This window comes from Lactuca sativa, chromosome 5 (assembly GCF_002870075.4).
Source record: "Lactuca sativa cultivar Salinas chromosome 5, Lsat_Salinas_v11, whole genome shotgun sequence".
Taxonomy (NCBI): domain Eukaryota; kingdom Viridiplantae; phylum Streptophyta; class Magnoliopsida; order Asterales; family Asteraceae; genus Lactuca; species Lactuca sativa.
Genome location: NC_056627.2, coordinates 71,969,108 through 71,992,991, shown reverse-complemented (window position 1 = coordinate 71,992,991; position 23,884 = coordinate 71,969,108). Strand labels below are relative to the sequence as shown.

The window sequence follows — 23,884 nt, the reverse complement described above, 5'->3', positions numbered from 1 at the left end:
AGATGTAAATTTTATTATGTATGAGCTGCATGCTAGGACTGCCTAGTCCTCAGTAGGATGGCCTGGTTAGGTAATGCTTGATATGGTTACTCGATGCACAAATGTTGCTTGCTTTGTGCTATAGGGGTCATGGCTAACTTTAACTAACTAGTGAGCGGATATGTAACAGTATATGCAAGCTAGTTAGGGGAGGATGGTAGGGACTCCTGGTGCAGCTGATGGCGGAGAGTAGGTCGGAGAGTGCCCTAGGAAAGCCTATGATGAGAATAGTTGGAAAGGGATATTGGTTAAGGGACTTGGTGAAGTCGAAGCAATCCTTGAGGAACGTACAGATAGATGTGGAAGGTAGTATGGGCCCGTATTACTGAAAGCAGAGGATCCGTACTCGAGTCAAGGAGGGCCGAGATGGAACCAGGAATCTGGGATAATGTGTGAGACCTCTTGGGGTATGTTTGATTCTGACGTTTACGTGTTTATTTTCAGTATGGTGACCACACGACATGGAGCAGGAGGCTCAGGATCTGGGTCAGGATCGGGATCTTTTTTTTTTGGGTTTTTGGCCCTACTCGTCGAGTAGCAACGGGTTGGATCGCGAATTAAGTGGCCTACTCGGCGAGTCCTTTGTTGGACTCGGCGAGTAGGAGCTGGAGAGTGAAACCCTAAGTTCCAGGGTTTGCACCTCTATTTAAAGAAGCTCAAGCCTCTTTCAGTTCTTTTGCAGCCCCCTTTGCATCTCTAACTTGTGTGTGTGTGCCCTTTGTGTGTTGAAGTTGAGAGAGGATTTTTGGTGGAAAAGTTTGGTGAATCAAGTGATTTTGGCAAGGAGCTGGGAAGGGATCCGATTTCTTCTTCTGTGGACATCTCTTGGGAAGGTGGTGGAGTCGGTGACAAGTGATCCGATAGTTGGAGTTACCTTTCGAGTCGACATCTGCAAGGTGAGTTATCCTCACTATATCGATAGGGTCTACGGCACCAAGGCCGACCCTTTAGTTGTTATTGCTATGGTATGCTACATGTGATATGATCGGTTTGATCGGAATCAGGGTAGGTAGTATGTTATGCTTTTATGATCCGTAGGGATTGGTATGTCAGTGACCTGTTAAGTCAGCGCTCTAGTTACGAGAGAAGTCTATGATTGATGATCAGTGAGATAGATATGCTTGATGTTTGTATATGCTAGTATAAGATAGTATGCCCACATGGTTACTTGCTTGTTGGTTGGGTTGAGGCGGTCCTGCTTTGTGCTGAAGGCCAACATACCCTATGAGCGGTCCGGGGAGACTATAGGCCCACGTGGCGAACCAGTCATGCCGAAGGCTCAGGATAGATTCAGATAGACTGTAGGCCCAGAAGGGCGGACCAGTCAGGCCGATGGCCCAGTATGCATGTTGAATGATTGAATGTCATTGATATGATTTCTGTCTGTATGGTATTGGTATTTTGGGGGTAGCTCACTAAGCCCTCGGGCTTACAGTTTTCAGTTTATTGTTTCAGGTACTTCAGGTGATCGAGGGAAGGCGAAGGCGTGACCGTACCGCTCCTCATCCTTATGATCTATTTTGGGACACTCTTATGATAAATGAATTGGAAATGTTTTGTAAAAACAATTACTATTTGTTTCTTTTGTCAATGTTAAAAGTTTAAATTTGGCGTAAATTTTATGGATGTTACACCAAGTGAGGTAGAGTTGATGATCCAGGGCGAGAGGCCACAACGAGGACCAGCTTTATGTTCAGCAGCGAGAGCTAGGCGCTACCTTCAGCAGGGTTGCGCAGGATTTGTCGCCTATGTTACGGATACCCGGGAGGCGGGTAAGGCGACGGTGGGCGATGTGCCCGTGGTACGAGAGTTTGCGGATGTGTTCCCCGAGGAGTTGTCCGGGATACCTTCGGATAGGCAGGTGGAGTTCAGGATCGACCTCGTCCCTGGTGCGGCTCCGATAGCCAAGGCACCGTATCGATTGGCTCCTCCTGATATGTAGGAGTTGTCTACACAAGTGCATGATCTGTTAGACAAGGGATTCATCAGACTGAGCAGTTCACCCTGGGGAGCCCCGATTCTATTTGTGAAGAAGAATTACGGGTCGCATCGGATGTGTATAGATTATCGGGAGCTGAATAAGGTAACTGTGAAGAATCGTCACCCACTTCCGAGGATCGATGACCTCTTTGACCAACTACAGGGAGTATCTTGGTTCTCCAAGATTGATTTACGTTCAGGGTATCATCACATGAGGGTCAGAGATGAAGATGTGCAGAAGACTGCTTTTCGGACGCGTTATGGCCACTATGAGTTCGTGGTGATGCCCTTCGGGCTCACCAATGCTCCTGCCGCGTTCATGGATCTCATGAACCGCATGTGCAGACCGATGTTGGATCAGTCTGTGATAGTTTTCATTGATGACATCTTGGTTTATTCCAAGACGCGAGAGCAGTATGAGGAGCATTTGCGGGAGGTTTTGGATACTTTGGGGATGGAGAACTTGTATGCTAAGTTCTCCAAGTGTGAGTTCTGGTTGCGCGAGGTGCAGTTTCTTGGGCACCTTGTTAATCAGGATGGGATTTTGGTGGATCCAGCCAAGGTAGAGGCCGTGATGAGGTGGGAGGTTCTGAGGTCTCCATATGAGATTCGGAGTTTCCCGGGGCTGGTTGGCTACTATCGGAGATTCATTCAGGACTTCTCCAAAATAGTCGTACCTCTGACCAGGCTGAAAAGGAAAGTCGTGGTCTTTCGCTGGGGGCCTGAACAACAGGCTGCATTTGAGACATTGAGACAGAGATTGTGTGAGGCGCCAATTTTAGCCCTGCCGGAGGGCATGGAGGATTTTATGGTGTACTGCGATGCGTCCATCTCGGGTTTGGGCGCGGTATTGATGCAGCGAGGGCATGTTATTGCTTACGCTTCGAGGCAATTGAAACCTCATGAGGCGAATTATCCGGCACATGATTTGGAGCTGGGGGTTGTTGTTTTTGCCCTCAAGATTTGGCGACATTACCTCTATGGGGTTCGTTGTACCATTTACACAGACCACAAGAGCCTGAGGTATCTCATGGACCAGCCGAATCTGAACATGAGGCAGCGTTGGTGGTTAAATGTGGTGAAGGATTATGAATGTGAGATCCTTTACCACCCGGGAAAGGCCAATGTGGTGGCCAATGCGCTTAGCTGCAAGGCAGCGTCGATCAAAGATATCTGCATGCGGATGACCATGGTGACTCCGCTGTTGGAGCAGATTCGAGAGGCCCAATAGGAGGCTATGAAGGAGGAACATCAGAAGAGAGAGCGTATTGTGGGTCAGGTTTCCTCCTTCGACTATGATAGACGAGGGTTGTTGACCCTCCACCGTAGGTGTGGGTTCCCTATCATGGAGGTGTGCGTCAGACATTGATGGAGGAGGCGCACAAATCCATGTTTTCTATCCATCTCGGGGCGACAAAGATGTATAGGGATCATTGTCATGCCTATTGGTGGCCCTGCATGAAGCGAGATGTAGCATGGTATGTGGAGCGGTGCTTGACCTGCTGGAAGGTCAAGGCCGAGCATCAGAGGCCTCATGGAAAGATGCAGTTGTTGGATATTCCCATGTGGAAGTGGGAAGATATTACCATGGACTTCATCACCAAACTTCCCAGGATCGCGCGGGTAGTGGATTACATATGGGTCATCGTGGATCGGTTGACCAAGAGTGCCCATTTTATACCGATCCAGGAGAGTATATCGGCCGAGGAGCTGGCCGACATCTACATTCGAGAGGTGGTGGCGCGGCACGGGGTGCCAATGTCAGTGATTTCAGACAGGGATGTGCGGTTTACCTCCAGGTTCTGGAAGAATTTCCACGATGAGTTGGGTACTCGTCTCCGCTTTAGCACCGCTTTTCATCTGCAAATGGATGGTCAGAGCAAGCGGACCATCCAGACTCTGGAGGATATACTGCGGGCATGTGTGCTAGACTTCGGTGGTAGCTAGGATACTTACCTCCCATTGGCTGAATTCTCCTATAACAACAGCTACCACACGAGTATCGATCATCCTCCCTTTGAGATGTTGTACGGGAGGAAGTGTAGGACCCCGATATGTTAGGGTGAGGTTGCCCAGAGGGTCATGGGGAGCACCGAAGTGATGCTCAAGATGACAGAGAGGATTCAGCAGGACAGGAGTAGGCTCCAGACTACACAGAGTCGGCAGAAAAGCTATGCCGACAAGCGTCGTTCAGACCTGGAATTCCATGTCGGGGATATGGTTCTCCTGAAGGTGTCGCCTTGGAAAGGTTGTTGGATTAGTGTCTAAGGCTGTAACTATGTTTGGTAAGTACTTGACCCGATTGTGCATGGTCCTTTTGGGTTGCCTTCACCATAGCAACTTGACAGGATGATTTATATAGAGAGTAGAGATATTATTATTGTTAATGTATTATAAGAGTAATATGTTAAAGGAATAATAATATTATTTTATTAATATAAGTCATAAATTAATTGGAAATTAATTTGGTTACTTAAAGAGATTAATTGAATAAAGGGGCATAAACTGTCAAATGTGTGATAGTTGTATTTTGGGCTAAGAATCCTTATGGATATAGGGGTGGACGATTTTAGGGATAAGGATATCCTAGAAATCATCCAAGGCCTTATCTAGAAGGATTATTGGATTGCTTTGAGGCTAAGTTATCCAATTAGGGTTTAAGGCGAAACCTTAGCAGCTCACAGTATAAATAGGCCCTTAGGGTTGGAGAAATCGGCCACTTGTTGTTGGAGGAAACCCTAGAGCCGATTTCTCTCCTCCTTCCCTCTTTCAAATCATTTTCTTGCTAGTAGGTGTTTGTAAGCCATTAGAGGAGTGACAATTGTGACTCTAAGCTCCAAGAAGAAGAAGTTTTCAAGCAATTAACTCAAGGTATTCTTCTAGGTCTGGTTTTATATGTTTTGATTGTTTGCTTACATTAGATCTAGCCATGAAAGTCTTGGATATATTGCATGTTCAATTAGAGAAACCTAGATCCAAGCTTTAGGGTTTGCGTGTGCACATAGGAAAGTTCTTATGGCTCAAACCCTTCAAGGTTATTGCATGGGTGGGCAAGGTGGCATATCGGCTGGATTTGCCAATCGAACTCAGTCAGATCCACAACACCTTCCACGTCTCCTAATTGCGAAAGTGTCTGGTGGATGACTTGGCGGTGGTGCCCCTAGAGGATATTTAGGTTGATGACAGCCTAAACTACATTGAGCGACATGTGGCGATCCTCGATCGGAAGTCGAAGGATTTGAGGAACAAGAAGGTCGAGCTAGTGAAGGTGTAATGGTAGCACCGGAGGGGCTCGGAGTGGACGTGGGAGCCGGTGTACAAGATGATGGAGCATTATCCAGAGCTTTTCCAGGGTCGAGCAGCAGACTTCGAGGACGAAGTCTAAGATAAGTGGGGGAGATTTGTAGCACCCGGTTCCTGGTATGTATTTCATTCAAATATTTTTCGCAACTTGGTTTGGGACTCGGCGAGTTGATGGCCCAACTCATCGAGTAGTAGTGACCTGGACCCGAAGAATAAGTGGCGGACTCGTCGAGTCGGCAACAAGTCTCAACGAGTAGACCTTGTTTGGACAAAACCCTAATAAAAGGGTTTTCACCCTATTTAACCTTATACAGCCTCCATCGCCCCTTTACACTCCTAGAGTACTCCATACATAACCCTAATCATGTTGTGAAGATCTAAAGGCCTTTTGGTGATTCTTAGTGGTTTGTGGTGGCAAGAAGGAAGGAAAAGCTTGAGGAACCAAGAGGAGACCAGAGGAGTCAAGCTTGTGCATCATCTACAGTTCTTAGAAGGTATAAAGTCTAAACCTTGCTCCTTCTTGTATTAGATCCCTTTTTGGGGAGATTTAGGGCTTGTATAAGCCATTCTTGGTGACTAACCGTGATTGCAAGCATGGTTGGGGGTTAAGGTTTCAAATCCAGACTCGTTAAGGGGTTAGAAGGCAGAAAGAGACCGCCTTAGCACCAATAGAAAGTCCCATGCAACTTAAGAGCTTCTTTTAGGGTCTTTTTAGCTTATTATCCCATGCATACACGTAAAGTTTGTAACTTTACATGCTAGATCGAGAAATGAGACTTGGACAACCTCGACTCGGCGAGTCTGAGGCTTGAATCCCCTTTTCTGTTGGGGTTCAAATGTAACGCCTTGTTCCGAATTGACTTCTAGTCTAAGGACGTGGCCTGAAGATCGGTCATCATAAGGATTACGAATTTTGAAAAGGTAGGATCTAGGCCACTTGGGTGCGGGTGATGTATTATAAGTGATTCGGGTGTCCGATTCGTGTTTTGGAGCCGCTGGTATATCGGTAAAGTGGCAGTTCAAGCTCTTTATGAAATTTGGATTTTTTGTTCAGAAGGTTTTGAGGTGAGGATAAGTTTATGGATGCGCACCTTTTCGTGGATATAGAGTTCGTTAGAAACGGACTTAGAACGAAGAAGTTATAGTACTTTGAAGATATTGTAGTTATTGGTCCCTTAATGGAAAAGTTGGCAAATTAGGACCATGCATGCAAAGAAAGGGACGCGTGGGTACGCCCAGCGTGAGCTGGGTTACGCCCAACGTATAAAGGGAAAGGATCACGGGTGCTTGGAGGCGTACGCCCAGCGTACGAGGAGTACGCCCAACGTACACTCAACATTCTAAAACCCTAATTTTTTAGGGTGAGCCTCTATATAAAGAACATAACACCCTGGTTACCAGCCTCCCTCTCATCTTCACTCAGCCACCACGAAACCCTAAACCCTCTAGAGTGTTCTTGGAGATTGTAAGGCCATTTTGAGTGCATTTTGGTGTTCTTGGAGTGAAGTGACCATCTTGAAGTCTCATTGATCAAGGAAGAGCCTTTGGATCCAAGTTCTATAACTCATTTGCAAGCCCCTGAAGGTATAAAGTTTCTAACTTTCCTCATAGAAGCTTAGATCTATATTTAGGGAGCTTTGGGATCTTTTTAGGTCGAAAGATTGGACATTTATGATGTAACTTCGTCTTTAAGCTTGGGATTGCCACCCTTAGAGCTAAAAGTGCCCCATATGTAGTAAAGTCTCGATATTTATGGTCCCAATGAGCTCATGCATGAGATCTAGCCCTTGTCATGGAAGTGTATTGTCACATTTTGAGTTTGGGTGTATTTGGTGGATTGCAAGTCACCAAGTTAGTGACTTTATGGATTAAGACATCAGTAAGGACCTAGATCTGAGTTGGTGGTCTCTGGAGTGGAGTATTAAGCACTTAATGGAAAAATGTCTTAATAGGAGGATTAAGTCGAGCGTACGTACAAGTACGCCCAACATACTTATTAGCAGGCCAGTATGCTTAGCGTACATTGGAGTACGCCCAACGTACTCAGCAGAGTTGGGCTTTGCGTATATTGAGCCTCGGTGTGGGTTGTGTTTTGGATTTTGGGCCTTTGGGCCATAGTGGGCCATCAGGTGTCAGTTAATATGGGCCAAGGAATATATAATTGGGCTTAGGGTAGGGCCCATTAAGGGATTGGGCCCAATGTAGCAAATTGGGCCATTAGTGGGCTTGGGAAGCTTACCTAGTATTGGACCTTAAATATGTATCAAGTTGGAATAGGAGGGGTAGAATGGTCATTCTAACCTATGAAGGATTATTGTTTTGGGCTAAGTATTATTCTGGTATTGATAGTTCGGGGAGCTAGAGGAGCGACAATGCGGGGATTGTTAGATAGCAGCCAGAAGCGTACCAGTAGGGCTTCAACAGTGTGAGGTGAGTTACCTTCCAGTAGTGGTGGGTCTACGGCCACAATGCCGGTCCACCAATAGGAGTTGTATGTTAGATGATTGTCTTTTTGATATTCATCTAGGTTTGCTACTACCTAATATGTTATATGTTGGCATGATATGTTATATGTGATAGAGGTAGTAGGGGGAGAATAGTCCCTAAGTTCGGTTGTTAGGACCGAAGGGTAGTTCGGACACCCCAGATATGTCTGAAAGTATGATATGATATGTTTATATGTTGACATGATATGTTATATGTGATAGTGGTAGTAGGAGGGGAATAGTCCCAAAGTTCGGTTGTTAGGACTGAAGGGTAGGTCGGACACCCCAAATATGTCTGATAGTATGTTTGAATATGTTTATATGCTGGCACAATATGTTATATGTGATAGTGGTAGTATGAGGGGAATAGTCCCCAAGTTCGGTTGTTAGGACCGAAGGGTAGTTCGGACACCCCAGATATGTCTGATAGTATGTTTTTGTTATGATATATGTGATAGTAGCAGTAGGGGTGGAATAATCCTCGGGGGTTGGTTGTTAGGACCGACAAGTAGGTCAGCACCCCATAATGGCTTGACACAGGTAGGTCAGCACCCCATAATGGCTTGACACGGGTAGGTCAGCACTCTATAATGGTCATACGGGTAGGTCGGCACCCCAGAATGGTCGTAACGGGTAGGTCGGGCACCCCAGAATTGCCCGACAGTATGTATGCTATGTGATTGTATGGTATGTGTTATGATGGGGGAACTCACTAAGCTTTGTGCTTACGGTTTTCAGTTTTGGTTTCAGGTACTTTGTTTTCAAAGGAAAGGAGCCAACTCGATCGCAGCGCATCACACTATGTTTTCCGCACATGATATCTTTGGGGATTACGCTCTGATATGGTTTTATGATACTATGTTTGGATTACTGTCACTTAGGTTTTGACATCAGACTTTATTATGAATGTTTTTATACTTATGGTTTTATGTAATAACATAATTAAAATGAAATTTTTGGCCTGTATTTTTGGGATGTTACATCAAAGGAACCCAGTGAGTGTTAGAATGGTCTTAGAAGGGTCCGGGGGAGTGACTCAACGCATTGGACTTAGCCATAGATCTGGAAATCATAGGACTCGGCGAGTGCATGAGCAGACTCGGCGTGTCCAAGGCAATCTCCCAACTTTTGAAGATGAACTCGATGAGTTGTTCATACAACTCGACAAGTCAAGGACATGATTTGTTTGAAGGACGAGGATGAACTCGACGAGTTGTTCATACAACTCGGCGAGTCGGATGAAGGTTCATTCGAGGATGTTTTAGAAAGAGAACTCGTTGAGTCGTTGCTAAACTCGACGAGTAGAAGCATGAAGAAGGACAGATGAAATGATAGGGACTCGACGAGTTGGCGGCCCAACTCGGCGAGTCAGGTCAACTGGAAGTTGGATTTGACTTTGACTTTGATTTGGTCAGGGGTAAAATAGTCACTTTACCCTAAGAGTAGTTATCAGTGTCTGACTAAGTGTTTTATGGGAATTATAGCCGGAGGATCACCGGAACAGCAGTCAGACATCTGCCAATCAAGTTTTCAGCAGTCAGCCTTGCAAGGTGAGTTACCTTCCAGTAGGGGTGGGTCTAAGGCACCAATGCTGTCCCACCAGTAGGTGATTATGGTTGAGATGGTTATCTTTGTGGCAATTGTCTGGTTGCTATATCTGTGCTGAGTATGTGCTAGTAGTAGTAGTAGGGCGCACTAGCCCCTGGTTACCGGTTGAAAGATACCGAAGACGATTACTGGTTGAAAGATACCGAAGGGGTGGACAAAACCCACGCATGCATAGTAGTATGATTGTATGTGACTCAGTATGCTTATGTTATGTTAGTATGAAACTAATATGTTTATGATATGCAATATGTGATAGGGGTAGGGGTGAAATAGTCCCCAGATATCGGTTGAAAAATACCGAAGGGGATGTTAGTTCCCGGATACCGATTGAAAGATACCGAAGGGGAGAGTAGCTCCTGGTTACCGGTTGAAAGATACCGCAGGAGAGGATAGTTCCCGGTTATCGGTTGAAATATACCAAAGGGGAGGATAATTCCCAGTTACCGGTTGAAAGATACCGAAAGGGGAGGGTAGCTCCCGGTTATCGGTTGAAAGACACCGATGATTATGTGTTATGGGTATGATGGGGGAACTCACTAAGCTTCGTGCTTACAGTTTCAGTTTTGGTTTCAGGTGCCTCTTGTCTAAGGGGAAGGAGTCGGCGGTGTAGCAGCGCATCACACACACATGTTTTCCGCATGGAGTTTCTTGGGGATGTACTCTGATTTATTTTACTTTTGACAATATGGTTATCAGACACATTGTTATGTTTCTTTTACAAATGATATGACATGGGAAATGATTTAGTAAATTTTGTTGTGATTTACTTAATTAAAAATGAAATTTTTGGCCTCGGAAATTGGGATGTTACATCGTCTCTCTCTCTCTCTCTCTCTCTCTCTCTCATTTTTCTCTTTTCTTGGCCAAACACCACATACACATACACTATGATTAAATTTGGGTTAAGACTTAATTAGTTGAGTTTTAGCGGCTAGGAAGGGTCAATTAATGCCCGTACATGGGTTCGGACATAAGGGGAAAAATCTGTAGAATCCTGATGCATAAAATCCAAAAATTACATAAAAGGTGCCTACATTTCCTCGCAATTAATTAGTTAGACCTTCTATTAAAAGTCTTACATTCTAAGTTTTTTTAGTCCCTCCAAACTATTATCTTTTCATCATATGTTTTTGTTTTGACAAATTTCAACCCCTCGTCTTTATTTTAAATAAAACACAGGAATTAAAATAATTAAATTTGAAAATATTAATATAGAGAAACACGAGATGTTATAGAAAATGAAGACCCTAATGTATTATAAAATAAAAATATAAAATTACAAATATAAATTATGAAATGAAATTAAATGAGGATACATACAATAACAACAATCAATCTGAATACCATCATTTTGTATAAATGGAATAAAAAAAAGATAAAATAATCAACGCTCTTTAAAATATGATAAAAAGATAAAATACAAATAATTAAAATACATACACACCGAAATGATACGTGCATAATAATATCCATGTTGACATGAAGTAAATACAACTTTATTATATAGTTGTAAAGTTGTAATGTAACGACCAGTTTGAAAAATATTTTTGAATTGGTAGTCAATTTACTATAAAACTAGTGTTGGAGGGTTGAAATAAAAATATATGTATCCACTTGCCAAACCCTATCTCCCCCGTTCCTCAAATAGGTCGCCCTACCTCCTCTATCGGTGCTTCTTGCTCATTTTCCGAATTTTGCTAACATTTTTCTCTGCAGACGATTCAAACCCTAAACCCTACCTCCATCACAGATCCAAGGTCAGAACAACCCTACTGCTTGAAATTATTTCTTTGTTGTTGTATATGTAATTGTATCTGATTTGGTTTGCTTCAATTGTGAAACCCTAATATTTGAATTATCTCGATCTGTTTGAAATTCCAATAGAAATGGGCGAAACAGAGATGAAGGATACTGACGCTTACGAGGAGGAGCTTCTCGACTACGAAGAGGAGGACGAGAAGGCCCCTGATTCAGCCGGTGTTAAAGTCAACGGCGAAGCCGTTAAGAAGTAAGTTCCGTTAGGATATTATGCTTGTAGTATAATTTTATGATAAAATCCGACATAATTATAATTAATAATTCGTGGATCTGCTATATGTTTAAGCTGTGGAGCTCTTTTTGTGAAGTGTTTGGGAGGATAGAAGTTAATATTTGGGCTTTGAGTGTTTTTTCTTGATTGGTTTGAAAGTTGAACTTATTATATCTCCAGTTTCGATTCTTAACCATGTTTTTGGAGTTTAAATCACACCCTGGGTGGTTGGATTGCTTGAAGTTTTGGTTTTTTACTATTTCATCAACTGTTTTTGTTCCTCACTTCAGACATCTGTAAAAAAGAATATATTTGTGTATGGATGAGGAGAAGATACTAATTTTAAGATAATCTATTGACATGGAGTTGAAACTTTTTGTAGAGGTTTATTTGGAGTAGGGATCTGAGCTATCTTGGTTACAAACTATTTCCCTGATTAGTACAAGATAACAATTTAACTCTAGATATTGTTACAGTTAAACAAACTAAGTTCTCTTTAACTTACACAAAAGTGAATAAATTTTTGATGAACAATATGTAAATTTCCACATGAATATATGGTTATATTCATATCAGAACGAAAAAAGACTATTGTCAAACATTTACTTGGTAGTAGCTCAACTGGTTTACTCTTTCAGAGGGTTGATTTGTCATGTGGTGCTTATTGAATTTCAAGAGCATATTTGAACAAGTAATTTCATGTTACATTAGGGATTGATTGCAGCCATACATGCATAATCAAACCTTTTTATTGCGACTGATCCATTTTTTTTCAATTAATTTTAATTTCAGGGGCTATGTAGGAATTCACAGTTCCGGATTTAGAGATTTTCTTTTGAAGCCAGAGCTACTTCGTGCTATTGTGGATTCAGGATTTGAACATCCTTCCGAAGGCAAGCTTTTTTCAAAACCATTTAAAAGACACTTCACATATACACTTTCATCTTTCTTTAAATGGGAAACTACTTGCTTTTTTTCGAGAATCTTTAATGACATTTGGTGTCTGTTTGCAGGTAAATAACAACTATCACCCCTATCATTTGGAGAAGTGGTCAGATTTGGTAAATTTTTTTTAATTGAGGATTCAATTTCTTTGGTCTTCATCAGTGCAACACGAATGCATCCCTCAAGCTATTTTGGGCATGGATGTCATTTGCCAAGCAAAATCTGGTATGGGAAAAACTGCTGTTTTTGTCCTTTCAACCCTGCAACAAATTGAGCCTGTAGCTGGTCAAGTAGCTGCCCTTGTTTTATGTCACACAAGAGAATTAGCTTATCAGGCATGTGTATTATATATTTATTTATATCCACAGCTTCTACAACTATTTCTCTCCAATTAATTACTGTTTACCTCACAGATCTGCCATGAGTTTGAAAGATTCAGCACTTATTTAACTGATATCAAGGTAGCTGTCTTTTATGGTGGTGTCAACATCAAGATTCACAAGGAGCTTCTCAAAAATGAATGCCCTCATATTGTTGTTGGGACACCTGGAAGGATTCTTGCACTTGCTAGGGACAAAGATCTTGCTTTGAAGAGTGTGAGGCATTTTATACTTGATGAATGTGACAAGATGCTTGAGTCACTCGGTATGCTTTCATATACTTATTCATTTCAATTTCAATTATTGTTTCAAGATTTGAACTTTGTGTTTGTTTATACTTAATATTGATCTGTTGATAGACATGAGGAGAGATGTGCAAGAAATTTTCAAGATGACACCACATGACAAACAAGTAATGATGTTTTCAGCAACTTTAAGCAAGGAGATTCGACCAGTCTGCAAAAAGTTCATGCAAGATGTAATGTCCCATGGCCAGCTCCTCTACTTCAACCTTTTCATAATGTCAACATCTTTTCACATATTAATTGAGGGATTGGAGAGAGGGTGTGAAAGTAGTGTTTTTTTTTTTTTTTTGGGGTGGGGGGTGTTTGTTAAATATGTTTGATAGTAGATTTAGCATAATGGTGATGGAGTCTCTGATTGAAAAGCATCTGGAAAAGGACCAATGGGGATCTTGATTCAGAGGATGTTGATGGTTGTTTTGGTTAGCTTCTGAAGGGTTTCTCTCTCCTAATACGCTTTTACTATGATATTTGTTCCTTTCAGCCAATGGAAATTTATGTGGATGATGAAGCCAAGTTGACTCTTCATGGTCTTGTACAGGTAATCAATCAATCCTTCTTTCCAATTCCAATGGAATTAACCATTCCATTCCATTCCTTTTCTTGATTCCACTAACTATTGCTGCAGCACTACATCAAATTGAGTGAGCTGGAGAAGAATCGAAAGCTGAATGATCTGCTGGATGCGTTAGATTTCAATCAGGTTGTGATATTTGTGAAAAGTGTAAGCAGAGCAGCTGAGCTCAACAAGTTGCTTGTGGAATGTAACTTTCCATCAATCTGCATCCACTCTGGCATGTCTCAGGAAGAAAGGTAGCTTCATCTTTCTTTTTCTTTTTCTTTTTAAAATTTTGTATTGATAATATTAATTTGGTCAAACTTTTGAAGGTTGACTCGTTACAAGGGCTTCAAGGAAGGACACAAGAGAATCTTGGTGGCAACTGATTTAGTTGGAAGGGGTATTGATATTGAACGTGTAAACATTGTCATAAACTATGACATGCCAGATTCTGCTGACACTTATCTCCACCGTGTATGTTCTCTCTCTTCAATTCATTTTCATCTCTTTTTTTTTTTTTAAAAAAAAACCTGAGGGAGGGGTATTTTGGTCGTTTGACAGGTGGGTAGAGCTGGAAGGTTCGGAACAAAAGGTCTTGCCATCACTTTTGTGTCATCTGCAGCCGACTCTGATGTTCTTAACCAGGTCTGTATCTGCTTGTATAACCAGAATAATTCACAATACCAATTATTAGTTGCTGATGATTATTTCTTGATTTTTTGTGGGTTTAGGTTCAGGAGAGATTTGAGGTTGATATCAAAGAGCTTCCTGAGCAGATTGATACGTCAACATATAGTAAGATCCTTTTTTTTTTTAGAATTTGTAAAATGTCAGAAATGTAATCAGGGAGACATCATTTTTCTAATTTTATCTCGATAAGAAACACTTATTTATATTATCAATAGCAAAAGACGAAAACACCCTTGTAGATGGATGAGGGTATTTTCGTCTTTTGTAATGTGATGGTATTTATACTGACTTGCAATGATTTGGTTGCAGTGCCATCGTAGAGCAAAGAAGCAAACCATGGGATGGGATGGGATGGGATGATGTCAAGTGTGCTCAACAGTGATGATGACCATTTTGAAGAAGAAGATGAATGATGATATTGCTCCTTATGTCTTTATTATAAAACAATTAGAAACATTGTTGTTGGGAGTGTCAAGGGGATATCTTATATCACAAAGATTGTTGAGTTTTGTAACATCTATGAACTTGTTTTCCTAGTTCTTATGTAGCTTAAGTAGGGAGAGTTGTTTGTTGTTGACCTATTTTTATTTGCTGAATGGTGCAACTTATGATGCGTGAAGTACAAGTTGCTGTAGCATTAAAAATATTTTTCTTGTTTGATTAGTCGTAAAAAATTTCATGATTGTAAGTTATTTGGTCATATGATGAGATCATAAGAGAAACTTGGGTAAACTATGAGATAATGTTAGTGTTGGAAGCTAAATTATAAGAAAAAGGTGATGATTAGAGTTGCCACGACTATTATAAGAACAAATTATAAGTTGTTCATGCATGTGAGGTCGTGCACAAGGACAATTCACATTCTTAATACTCCTTGGAGAAATATAAACAAAAAAAGTATGGACTTTCTACACCAAAATGAGGGAAATAAAGAACTACAATTCATTTTAGAATCAAAAGGAATTGGTGATGCGACACTATTTATGAATTTCATACAACGTGATTTTTTTACCTAAGTATTCAACAATATTTTCCTTCTTTTACAAATTTATACAGCCATGTTTCATCTTTTTATCAACTTGTGTGCCCGGTCTTTCACTTTTTATTTACCAAATTATGCAAGGATGTTTCACCTAATGTACAAATTCATGCGCTAGTGTTTCATTTTTTTTTTTACCAATTGATGTAAATGATTTTTTTTTTTTTTTTTTTTTTTTTTTTTTTTTTTTTTTTTTTTTTTTCTGAATTTACACAATGTTTCATTTTTCTTGAGAACCACAAAAGATTAAGTATCGTAAGAACCCCATTTTATAAGTAAATATACACACAATATTTATTAAACATGTTAAAATCCGTTTTTTTTTGGTATTTTTGGTACGAAAAGAGTAAAAATTATAAGTTTTGCAGTCTAATATTTTAATTCATACATCGATTCATTTTGTTATATATATATATATATATATATATATATATATATATATATATATATATATATATATATATATATATATATATATATATATATATATATATATATATATATATATATATATATATATATATATTTCAAAACAACCATAACAAGTTCAATTGTCATCGTACAATGAGTGAGATGACAAATGGGCAACAAGCTGTGCCGCTAAACCTTTTTGAATGGAAAAACTAATTCTTTTAAAGACTACATCCGAAGATCTAGGGGGTATAACATTACTATGCATGATTCGTTGTACTCTTTTAAGAAGTTCTACCGCATCTGGTGCGAGGAAACCAAACGTATCAAATGCAAATGGTATGAACCCGTGTTGATTTTCCATGCACGATCTCTCATGTTTGGTGACTTTGCTTGTGGCTGCTTTTAAAGCAGCATGTCCCGCTGTGAAACCCCCAACCCTCAGGAGTCAGGCCCACGAGAGGGGATTCCCCTGTAAGATCGACACATGCGTGTTTCCCTCCGACCCATCCAAAAATCAAAATGTCAGCCGGTCTGAGGGTTGACCTTCCTTCTGTCGGATCAGTCAAAAAATTAACAGGTGCCTCTTTCTTAGCAGAAACCCTGGCACGCTTAAATATGTCAAACAAAACATCCCTAACCATATCGTGCCTGTATTTGAACCCCGAGAGTTCTTTACAGTGAACTGCATGCTCTCCAAAAGAGTCCAAACATGCCTTGCGACACACAGGACATATCTCGTCAGCTGGAAAAATGGGAATCATGAGTCGATATTTGAGAATAATACGATACTCCACGGGAGACATGTGTTGGCCAAGCCCATCTATAGGGATAGCCAGAAGAAAATCTTGAGCATGTGGTGCACGTAAGCACTGAAAAACTGCTTTCTGCCGAGCCGTCATGTCGAAATGCATTTCCATATCTTGGACAATTTTACAAAAAAGGGCACTCGCCAGTGTATTCTGGGATTTAGGGGGGGCGGTGTCTTTAGTAGTAAAATTGTTAAGGTCAAAATCTGGAAGCTTGTTGCGAAGGGATGCCAAGGCACAATCATAATCAGAATCCATACCATGTATACCGCTATCCCGTAAGATATGGTCTTGCAATACCCAAGATTGGGCCTGTGAGGCAACAAAAGCATAGGAGGTAGCCTCTACTGCCGAGTATAAACCCAAACCCCCAAACCTAATGGGTAAGGAAGCAATTCGCCATTGTATGTCACCAAAGAAAGGGCCCCCACAAACCACAATGTCCTCAATTGCCCCGCGCAATCCATTGTCAAAGAATATTGCCGCCTCTTCCATGTGAACGGGTTGACACGTCCTCAGCCCAAAGAAAAGCTTAGCAATACCCATACAAGACCGAAGAAGAAGGAGCTCACTCTGGGGGTCAGACAATTGTGGAAGAAGGCGCATCAAATTCACAGCGTTTTCGGCTCTCTTTATGGCTAGACTGCGAATGAAACTAGCATATCTACTAACAGCTCCCCCAAGAAGTTTCACCCCCAAAGGCGGCCTCCTAATGTCTGCCGGAAATAGCCCCTCCCGTAACTTCCTACCATCACACGAGGGCCAAAAGAGCTCGGTGTTCTTGATATTCAGCTGAAGGCCCAATTTTGGGCCAGTCACCATAATGGTGTCCAATGCTTTGGCCACCTCCTCCAAATCTCCGATAAGTGTGCCATCATCCAAGTACCAGGCATGGAGAAGAAGCTTGCAATTGTCTCTAATCTTATGCAAAAGCGGGTGCAACACAATGGCAAAGAGAAGTGGTCCCAAGGGGTCTCCTTGTTGAACCCCAGTAGAAGACCTGATATGTGTGTTGCCTAGACATAACCTTGCTGCTTGACCATATAGGAAGTCGACCCACAAAGAAATAGATGGACACCTCAATCTGACCTCATGAAGTAATGCGGATCTGTCTACCAGGTTAAAGGCATTAGAGAAGTCTATAGTAAGCATGGAGAGAGATTTGTCATCGTGGCGCTCATTCAACAACCTATTGGCGCTATGTAAAATGGCCTCAGCGCCACCCGACACCCCGACTCCGAACTGAAAATCATTGAGATATTTGGCCATTTCTTTACCAACCCCTTTCATGTCCAACTTGGAAACCAAACGTCTCCATATAGTACCTACTGCAATAGGTCGTATTCCCTTGTCAGGTTTTAAGAGCGGCGTGAGAGGAGCAGAGGCAACAAATTATGCCAAGCTCGAAGGGCATCTCCCTCCTAGCCATAGATTAACCACAGAAGTAATAGCACGCTGGAGGTCTTTGGCTATAGCTGAACCTTCTCCACAAAGGGCATCTAAAATGTGTTGAGCTCTTAACCTGTCCCTCCCACACGAGGTGCCTTTAGGGAAGGATTTAATTCCCCCAAGGACATTGTCAACATCCACTACCAGGGGAGGTTCTGAAAATATGGTGTTGGGCATGGAAGGCGGTTGCTTGTATGGATGCTTATCCTCCAATGCCTTCGTGGTATCACCCCCATATGGAGCAACTCCCGAAGAACATAAAACTTTCACTGCTGCTGTAAAATGTCCATCGGCAACCTTACGAAGACATTGTCTGACATTGGTGCTGCCCGATGTTCTTTTCTCCCGAATGTACTCTTCTTTTTTATCTTGTTGCTCCAGTCTTGCATTGTCAACTAAGTTTTTAACTAGCTTGGCGATACCGCCTTCAGTCCCCCAAGTAGCTAAAGCCCTCAAGATATTACGATGTTGCAAAATTTAATATAATTAATTCATAGTTTAGTATATAAAATTCACAATTTAATACAATCATAATATCACTAATTCACTAATTTAGGAAAGTCAAACCAAACCCTACCGCTACCAACTACCATATATCAACACTATCCATCTATGTCAACGTCGTAACCATCATTCCTTTCAAACCAAATCCGTATATAAAATCATACATTGTTAGCTTAATATTATATTCATAGTTTAATAAACATATTAATTCACTAATTTAGAGTTTAATGCAACAATTATAAAAACTTATACATTCCTATATATTTACTTCACAAAAAAACACTCACAAGAAAATTAATACAAATGTTTATATTTTAACATAAAATTCATAAAAAAATCACAATTTAATACAATCAATTCACAGCTTAATATATTAAATTTACAGTTTAATACATAAAAACTATATATTTACATCCATATTCTGTACTTAGTAGTTATATTTATACCTTCAGATAGGTGGGCTAGTTTTTCTTTCAAAATTTATATTTATATAATATTCACTGTAACAGCCCTGATTCCCAGGTATTGGTTATTTGTATTCTATTTGGTGTTTTGTGAGGAGACTCGGCGAGTTGGAGCCTAAACTCGCCGAGTAAGATCGCGGTTATGGACGCGGTTTCGCGTCCGGACTCGACGAGTCCATGCTGTTTAATGAAACCCTAATTTCCAGGGTTTGAGACCTATTTAAAGGGGCTTATGGCCGTCATTTGCGGCCACCAACCCCAAAGTGAACCCTAAAGAGTCCTTGAGCGTTTTGTGAGAGAGAAGAGGAAGATCATTGATTATTTGTGGGTGTTTTGCTCATAGAAGAGGACCAAGGCAAGAGGAGACCAAAGGAGGTGCTAATCCAATGACTTCTAAGCTCGGAGACTTCATTTGAGGTAACCATTCGTTCCTTCTCAGTCTTTGGTGTAAATCTTGGAGATAAGGGTTTCTTTGAGACCTTTTTGGAGTGATTCATGGAATAAGTGGCCTCCTCTCCTGTTGATGCTTTAGATCTGGACCCAAAGAGATCCAGAGACCCGTTTCCCTCAAGATTTATGAGTGTTAATGGAGGCCATGAGCTTAGAATAGCATTCTAGAGACCATATCTTCAATTAAGGCCTTTGAACCCTTGCATGAGCATCAAGATAGTAACTTTACGTGATAAATGAACTTGGAAGGACTGGATCTATGATTCTTTGGAACGGATCTGACCTCAGAAGCGAGTTTGAGTTGTTGCATGGCATGGACTCGCCGAGTCTGAAGAACAGACTCGGCGAGTAGCATGAAGATTGCCCAGAACCACTCAACGAGTGGTCTTGCCGAGTTAAGGGATTGACCCAGTGAGTCAGGGAGAGTTAGAGCGAGTTGACAGGTGGACTGAGTCAAGTTGGAACTCGCTGAGTTGTCCTTGAGACTCAGCGAGTTGAGTCGTGGTGGCCCCATAACTCATGCCAGGTGGAACTCGTCGAGTTAGGAGAGTACTCAACGTGTCGAGAGAGGATCCAAGGGAGTCCGTGGACACACATAGACTCGCCGAGTCACTCGAGTGCACTCGCCGAGTCCAGTCAAAGATTGACTGTTGACCATTGACCAGTGTTGACCTATGTTGACTTGATAGAGTTAGTCAACCTTAGTTGTGAAAGTGTTAATTAGAGATATATTGTGTTATAGGAGGACTATAGCTCGGGAGAGTGATTTCAGGGATTTGCGAATTACCGAGATACGCGAGGTGAGTCTTCTCACTATACTTTACCTTGAGTAGGTAACTAGAGTTATGTGCTAGAGTATTTGTATGCTATGTATGTTATGTGTTGCACTGCATTATTTCTATGTGATTTATGCTATGCATGTTATCAGAGTTAGAACCTGAGGGTTCACAGAGTTTGGGTGCACGGACCCACAGAGTTATAGCCTCGAGTGGCTACTATGTGTTATGTGTGTGGTATTTTGGGAAACTCACTAAGCTTTGTGCTTATAGTGTTTGGTGTTATTTGTTTCAGGTACTAGTGATGATCGTGGGAAGGCGCCGACTTGATCAGTACACACACAGGAGTTTTATGCTATGAGATCTTAGGATTATTATATGTCATGTATTTGAGTTTCAAACACTGATGATTTTATGAAAATTAAATGAATTATGCTTTTATGAATTGCGAAAAAAAAATTGTTTTGAAATTCACGGTGTTACAATTTGGTATCAGAGCCTTGGTTTGAGGGATTCGAGTACACCTTCGGGCATATTTGAACTCAAACTGAGGATTTGAGAAATATTTTCAAAAAGAAAAGGGTAAAAGATTTTTGAAAACACAGAGCAGAGTTGTGTGTACGATCAGCCAGCGCCCGAACGGTGATTTCCCAGAATACCCTCATGATAAGTGATTATCAGAAATGTTATGTTATGCTATATGATGAGTACGATATGCATGCTAGAGCAGACTAGGTATTCTCATTAGGATTAGGGTGGCCTGATATGTGATGCTTTAGTCTAGGGGTTTTGCTGCTAGGGATGCTAAAGAGTGTTAGGGATAGCAGTGAGATGCTTATGAGGGATTTGCTAGTGAGTAGCACATGATAGAGAGAGTAGAGTACTTGGGATTTGGGGCTCAAGGAGGAGGACTTGGAATGAATGCCGATGCGGTATTGACGGTAGTATTGGGCCCGTACTACTGGAGATACCGGATTGGTGTACGGACCAAGTAAGAATCCTTAGGGCACTAAGGAGTAAGTAGGGTGGAGTTATCGAGTATGGACATACTCGAGGAGGTCTCTAATGTATCGTATGTTGTTTTTCAGAGGGAGATCATGGTGAGGACACGCCAAGCGCCAGAGAGCAGTGGGACCAGTGATGAGGAGATCCGCTAGATCATCCATGAGGAGGTGGCTGCGGCCATCAGGGCAGAGATACCGGAGATGTTTGGGTCTATTAAGACCACGCTGATTGAGATTTTTGACGAGCGTTACGCCGCTCTTTCTGAGGCTGCTGTTGCAGCAGCCACCGCAGCTATTGCTGCCACAAGGCCGCAGGGTGGTGATTCGCTGTTGTTTAGGGAGTTCAGCAACACGAAGCCACCAGAGTTTGATGGGATGCAGGACCCGGTGGCGGCTATGAGATGGATTTCAGACATAGAGGAGTGTTTCTTCACTTGCTCATCTCCTGAGCATTTGAGAGTCCGGTTTGCGCTGAACCAGCTTCGCTTGGGAGCGAAGGACTGGTGGAAGTTTGTGACGGCGCACTTTACGCCTGCTGAGCTTGTGGCAGTGACCTGTGAGAGGTTCACTGCCATGTTCCGAGATGAGTATGTTCCCCAGGTGGAGAGGGAGCGTTTGGCCTAGGAGTTTCTGACCCTCAAGCAAGGTACTGAGTCTGTTACGGTGATTACCAGGATGTTCCACGAGAGGGCGATGTTCTGCCCTGAGCACGTATCTTCTGAGCAGGCACGTATGAGCCGATATTTGAGTATCTTGAGACGAGACATCCGGAGTTCGTGGCGAACTCCTCGTACCGGACATTTGCCGAGCTTCAGGAAAATGCTCGGAAGAGGGAGATTGAGCTAGAGACTCAGGCTAGGGAGGAGGCGGAGTCTCAGGGGAGGGGTCGGCGACTGACACAGTCTCAGCCGGCAGCCAAGTGGGCCAAGCCCGCTGATCCCAAATCAGGGAGCCAGAAGGGCCGCACTTGTGGGAAGTGCGACAAGGGTCATGATGGAGTTGTAGAGCGGGATCTTGCTACAAGTGTGGCAAGGAGGGGCATATGGCCAACGACTGCCCCAAGGGGTTTGCGGTGTGTTTCCACTACAACCAGACCGGACACTGGAAGGCAGAGTGTCCGAAATTGCGGGGATCATCTCAGGGAGCACCTAAAGGATCTGCCCTTGCCGCCATCAGAGCTACTGAGAGTCGGCCAGTGAAGGCCGAGGCGCCGAGAGCACGAGGGAGAGCCTTTCAGTTGACCGCGGAGGAGGTCCGCGCAGCGCCCGATGTCGTGGCTGGTATGTATTCTTTCGTGTATTTATTTTGATGTTGAGATATCATGCTTATATTATGTTATGTGTAGGTACTTTTCTTGTGAATTCTGTACCTACCTTGGTGTTATTTGACTCGGGTGCGAGTCAGTCTTTTGTGTCTTTAGCTTTTAGTCAGCATATCAGTCTTAGTCGTGAGGCGTTGAGTCGGCCTCTGAGAGTTTCCATAGCTGACGAGAGGGTGATATATGCCACGGAGGTAATCCGCGGGTGCGTATTCGAGATCTTCGGGGTCGAGTTCCCGATTGATCTGGTTCCTATCGCGATGGGCAACATTTGTGTCATTGTGGGCATGGACTGGTTGAGCAGATTTGGTGCGGTTATCGACTGCGAACGACAGCTGGTGACCATACGAGACCCTAGTGGGGGAGTTCTTACAGTGTACGGCGAGGGTACCCATTCTGGGTCAACATTTTGTTCGGCCGCTAGGGCGAGACAGTGTCTACAGCAGGGTTGTAAGGGCTTTGTGACGTATGTGATGGATTCGAGGGTTGATTCAGAGAGGCCGAGGTTAGTGGATGAGGTTCCGATAGTACATGAGTTTCCGGATGTATTCCCCGAGGAGTTGCCGGGTGTGCCTCCTGTGAGGCAAGTGGAGTTCAGTATCGATTTGGTTCTGGGAGCCGCGCCTATCGCCAAGGTGCCTTATCGCCTTGCACCTCCAGAGATGCAAGAGTTATCCTCGCAGTTTCAGGAGCTGTTGGGAAAGGGGTTTATTCGGCCGAGCAGCTCGCCATGGGGAGCGCCTATCCTTTTTGTCAAGAAGAAGGATGGTTCACACTGGATGTGCATTGATTACCGGGAGTTGAACAAGCTGACGGTCAAGAACCGTTACCCATTGCCAAGGATTAATGATATGTTCGATCAGTTGCAGGGAGCATCTTGGTTCTCCAAGATTGATTTGAGGTCAGGATATCATCAGGTGAGGGTTCGAGATGAGGACGTCCAGAAGACAGCTTTCAGGACGCGTTATGGGCATTATGAGTTTGTGGTGATGCCTTTCGGGCTCACCAATGCCCCTGCAGTGTTCATGGATCTCATGAACCAAGTGTGCAGGCCGATGTTGGATCGGTCGGTGATTATATTCATCGACGATATTTTGGTATATTCGAAATACTAAAGAGCAGCATAAGGAGCATTTGCGGGAGATCCTCGGAGTTCTGAGACCGGAGAGGCTTTATGCCAAATTCTCCAAGTGTGATTTCTGGTTGCGAGAGGTCCAGTTCCTAGGACATCTCGTTAACCAGAAAGGGATATTGGTCGACCCGGCCAAAGTCGAGGCAGTGATGAGTTGGGAAGTGCCGAGGTCACCTTCTGAAATCAGGAGTTTCTTAGGGTTGGCGG

General features: G+C 42.7%; 2 protein-coding genes across 2 annotated transcripts; one reads left to right on the top strand and one right to left on the bottom strand.

Moving 5' to 3' along the window:
* Positions 1-11,014: 11,014 nt before the first annotated feature.
* Positions 11,015-14,946, top strand: LOC111898378 (DEAD-box ATP-dependent RNA helicase 15). The gene is made up of 12 exons (XM_023894298.3): positions 11,015-11,173; positions 11,301-11,424; positions 12,238-12,338; positions 12,553-12,725; positions 12,804-13,035; positions 13,130-13,248; positions 13,557-13,613; positions 13,701-13,885; positions 13,961-14,105; positions 14,193-14,276; positions 14,363-14,426; positions 14,631-14,946. The coding sequence occupies exons 2-12, from the start codon at positions 11,303-11,305 to the stop codon at positions 14,639-14,641; spliced, it is 1,293 nt and encodes a 430-aa protein (XP_023750066.1). The 5' UTR covers positions 11,015-11,173; positions 11,301-11,302; the 3' UTR covers positions 14,642-14,946.
* Positions 14,947-16,362: 1,416 nt separating this feature from the next.
* LOC128134140 (uncharacterized) lies at positions 16,363-17,849 on the bottom strand. The gene is made up of 2 exons (XM_052771589.1): positions 16,488-17,849; positions 16,363-16,374 (listed from the first exon to the last, which is right to left on the bottom strand). Exons 1-2 carry the CDS (start codon positions 17,847-17,849, stop codon positions 16,363-16,365), a joined length of 1,374 nt encoding a protein of 457 aa, XP_052627549.1.
* Positions 17,850-23,884: the final 6,035 nt, after the last annotated feature.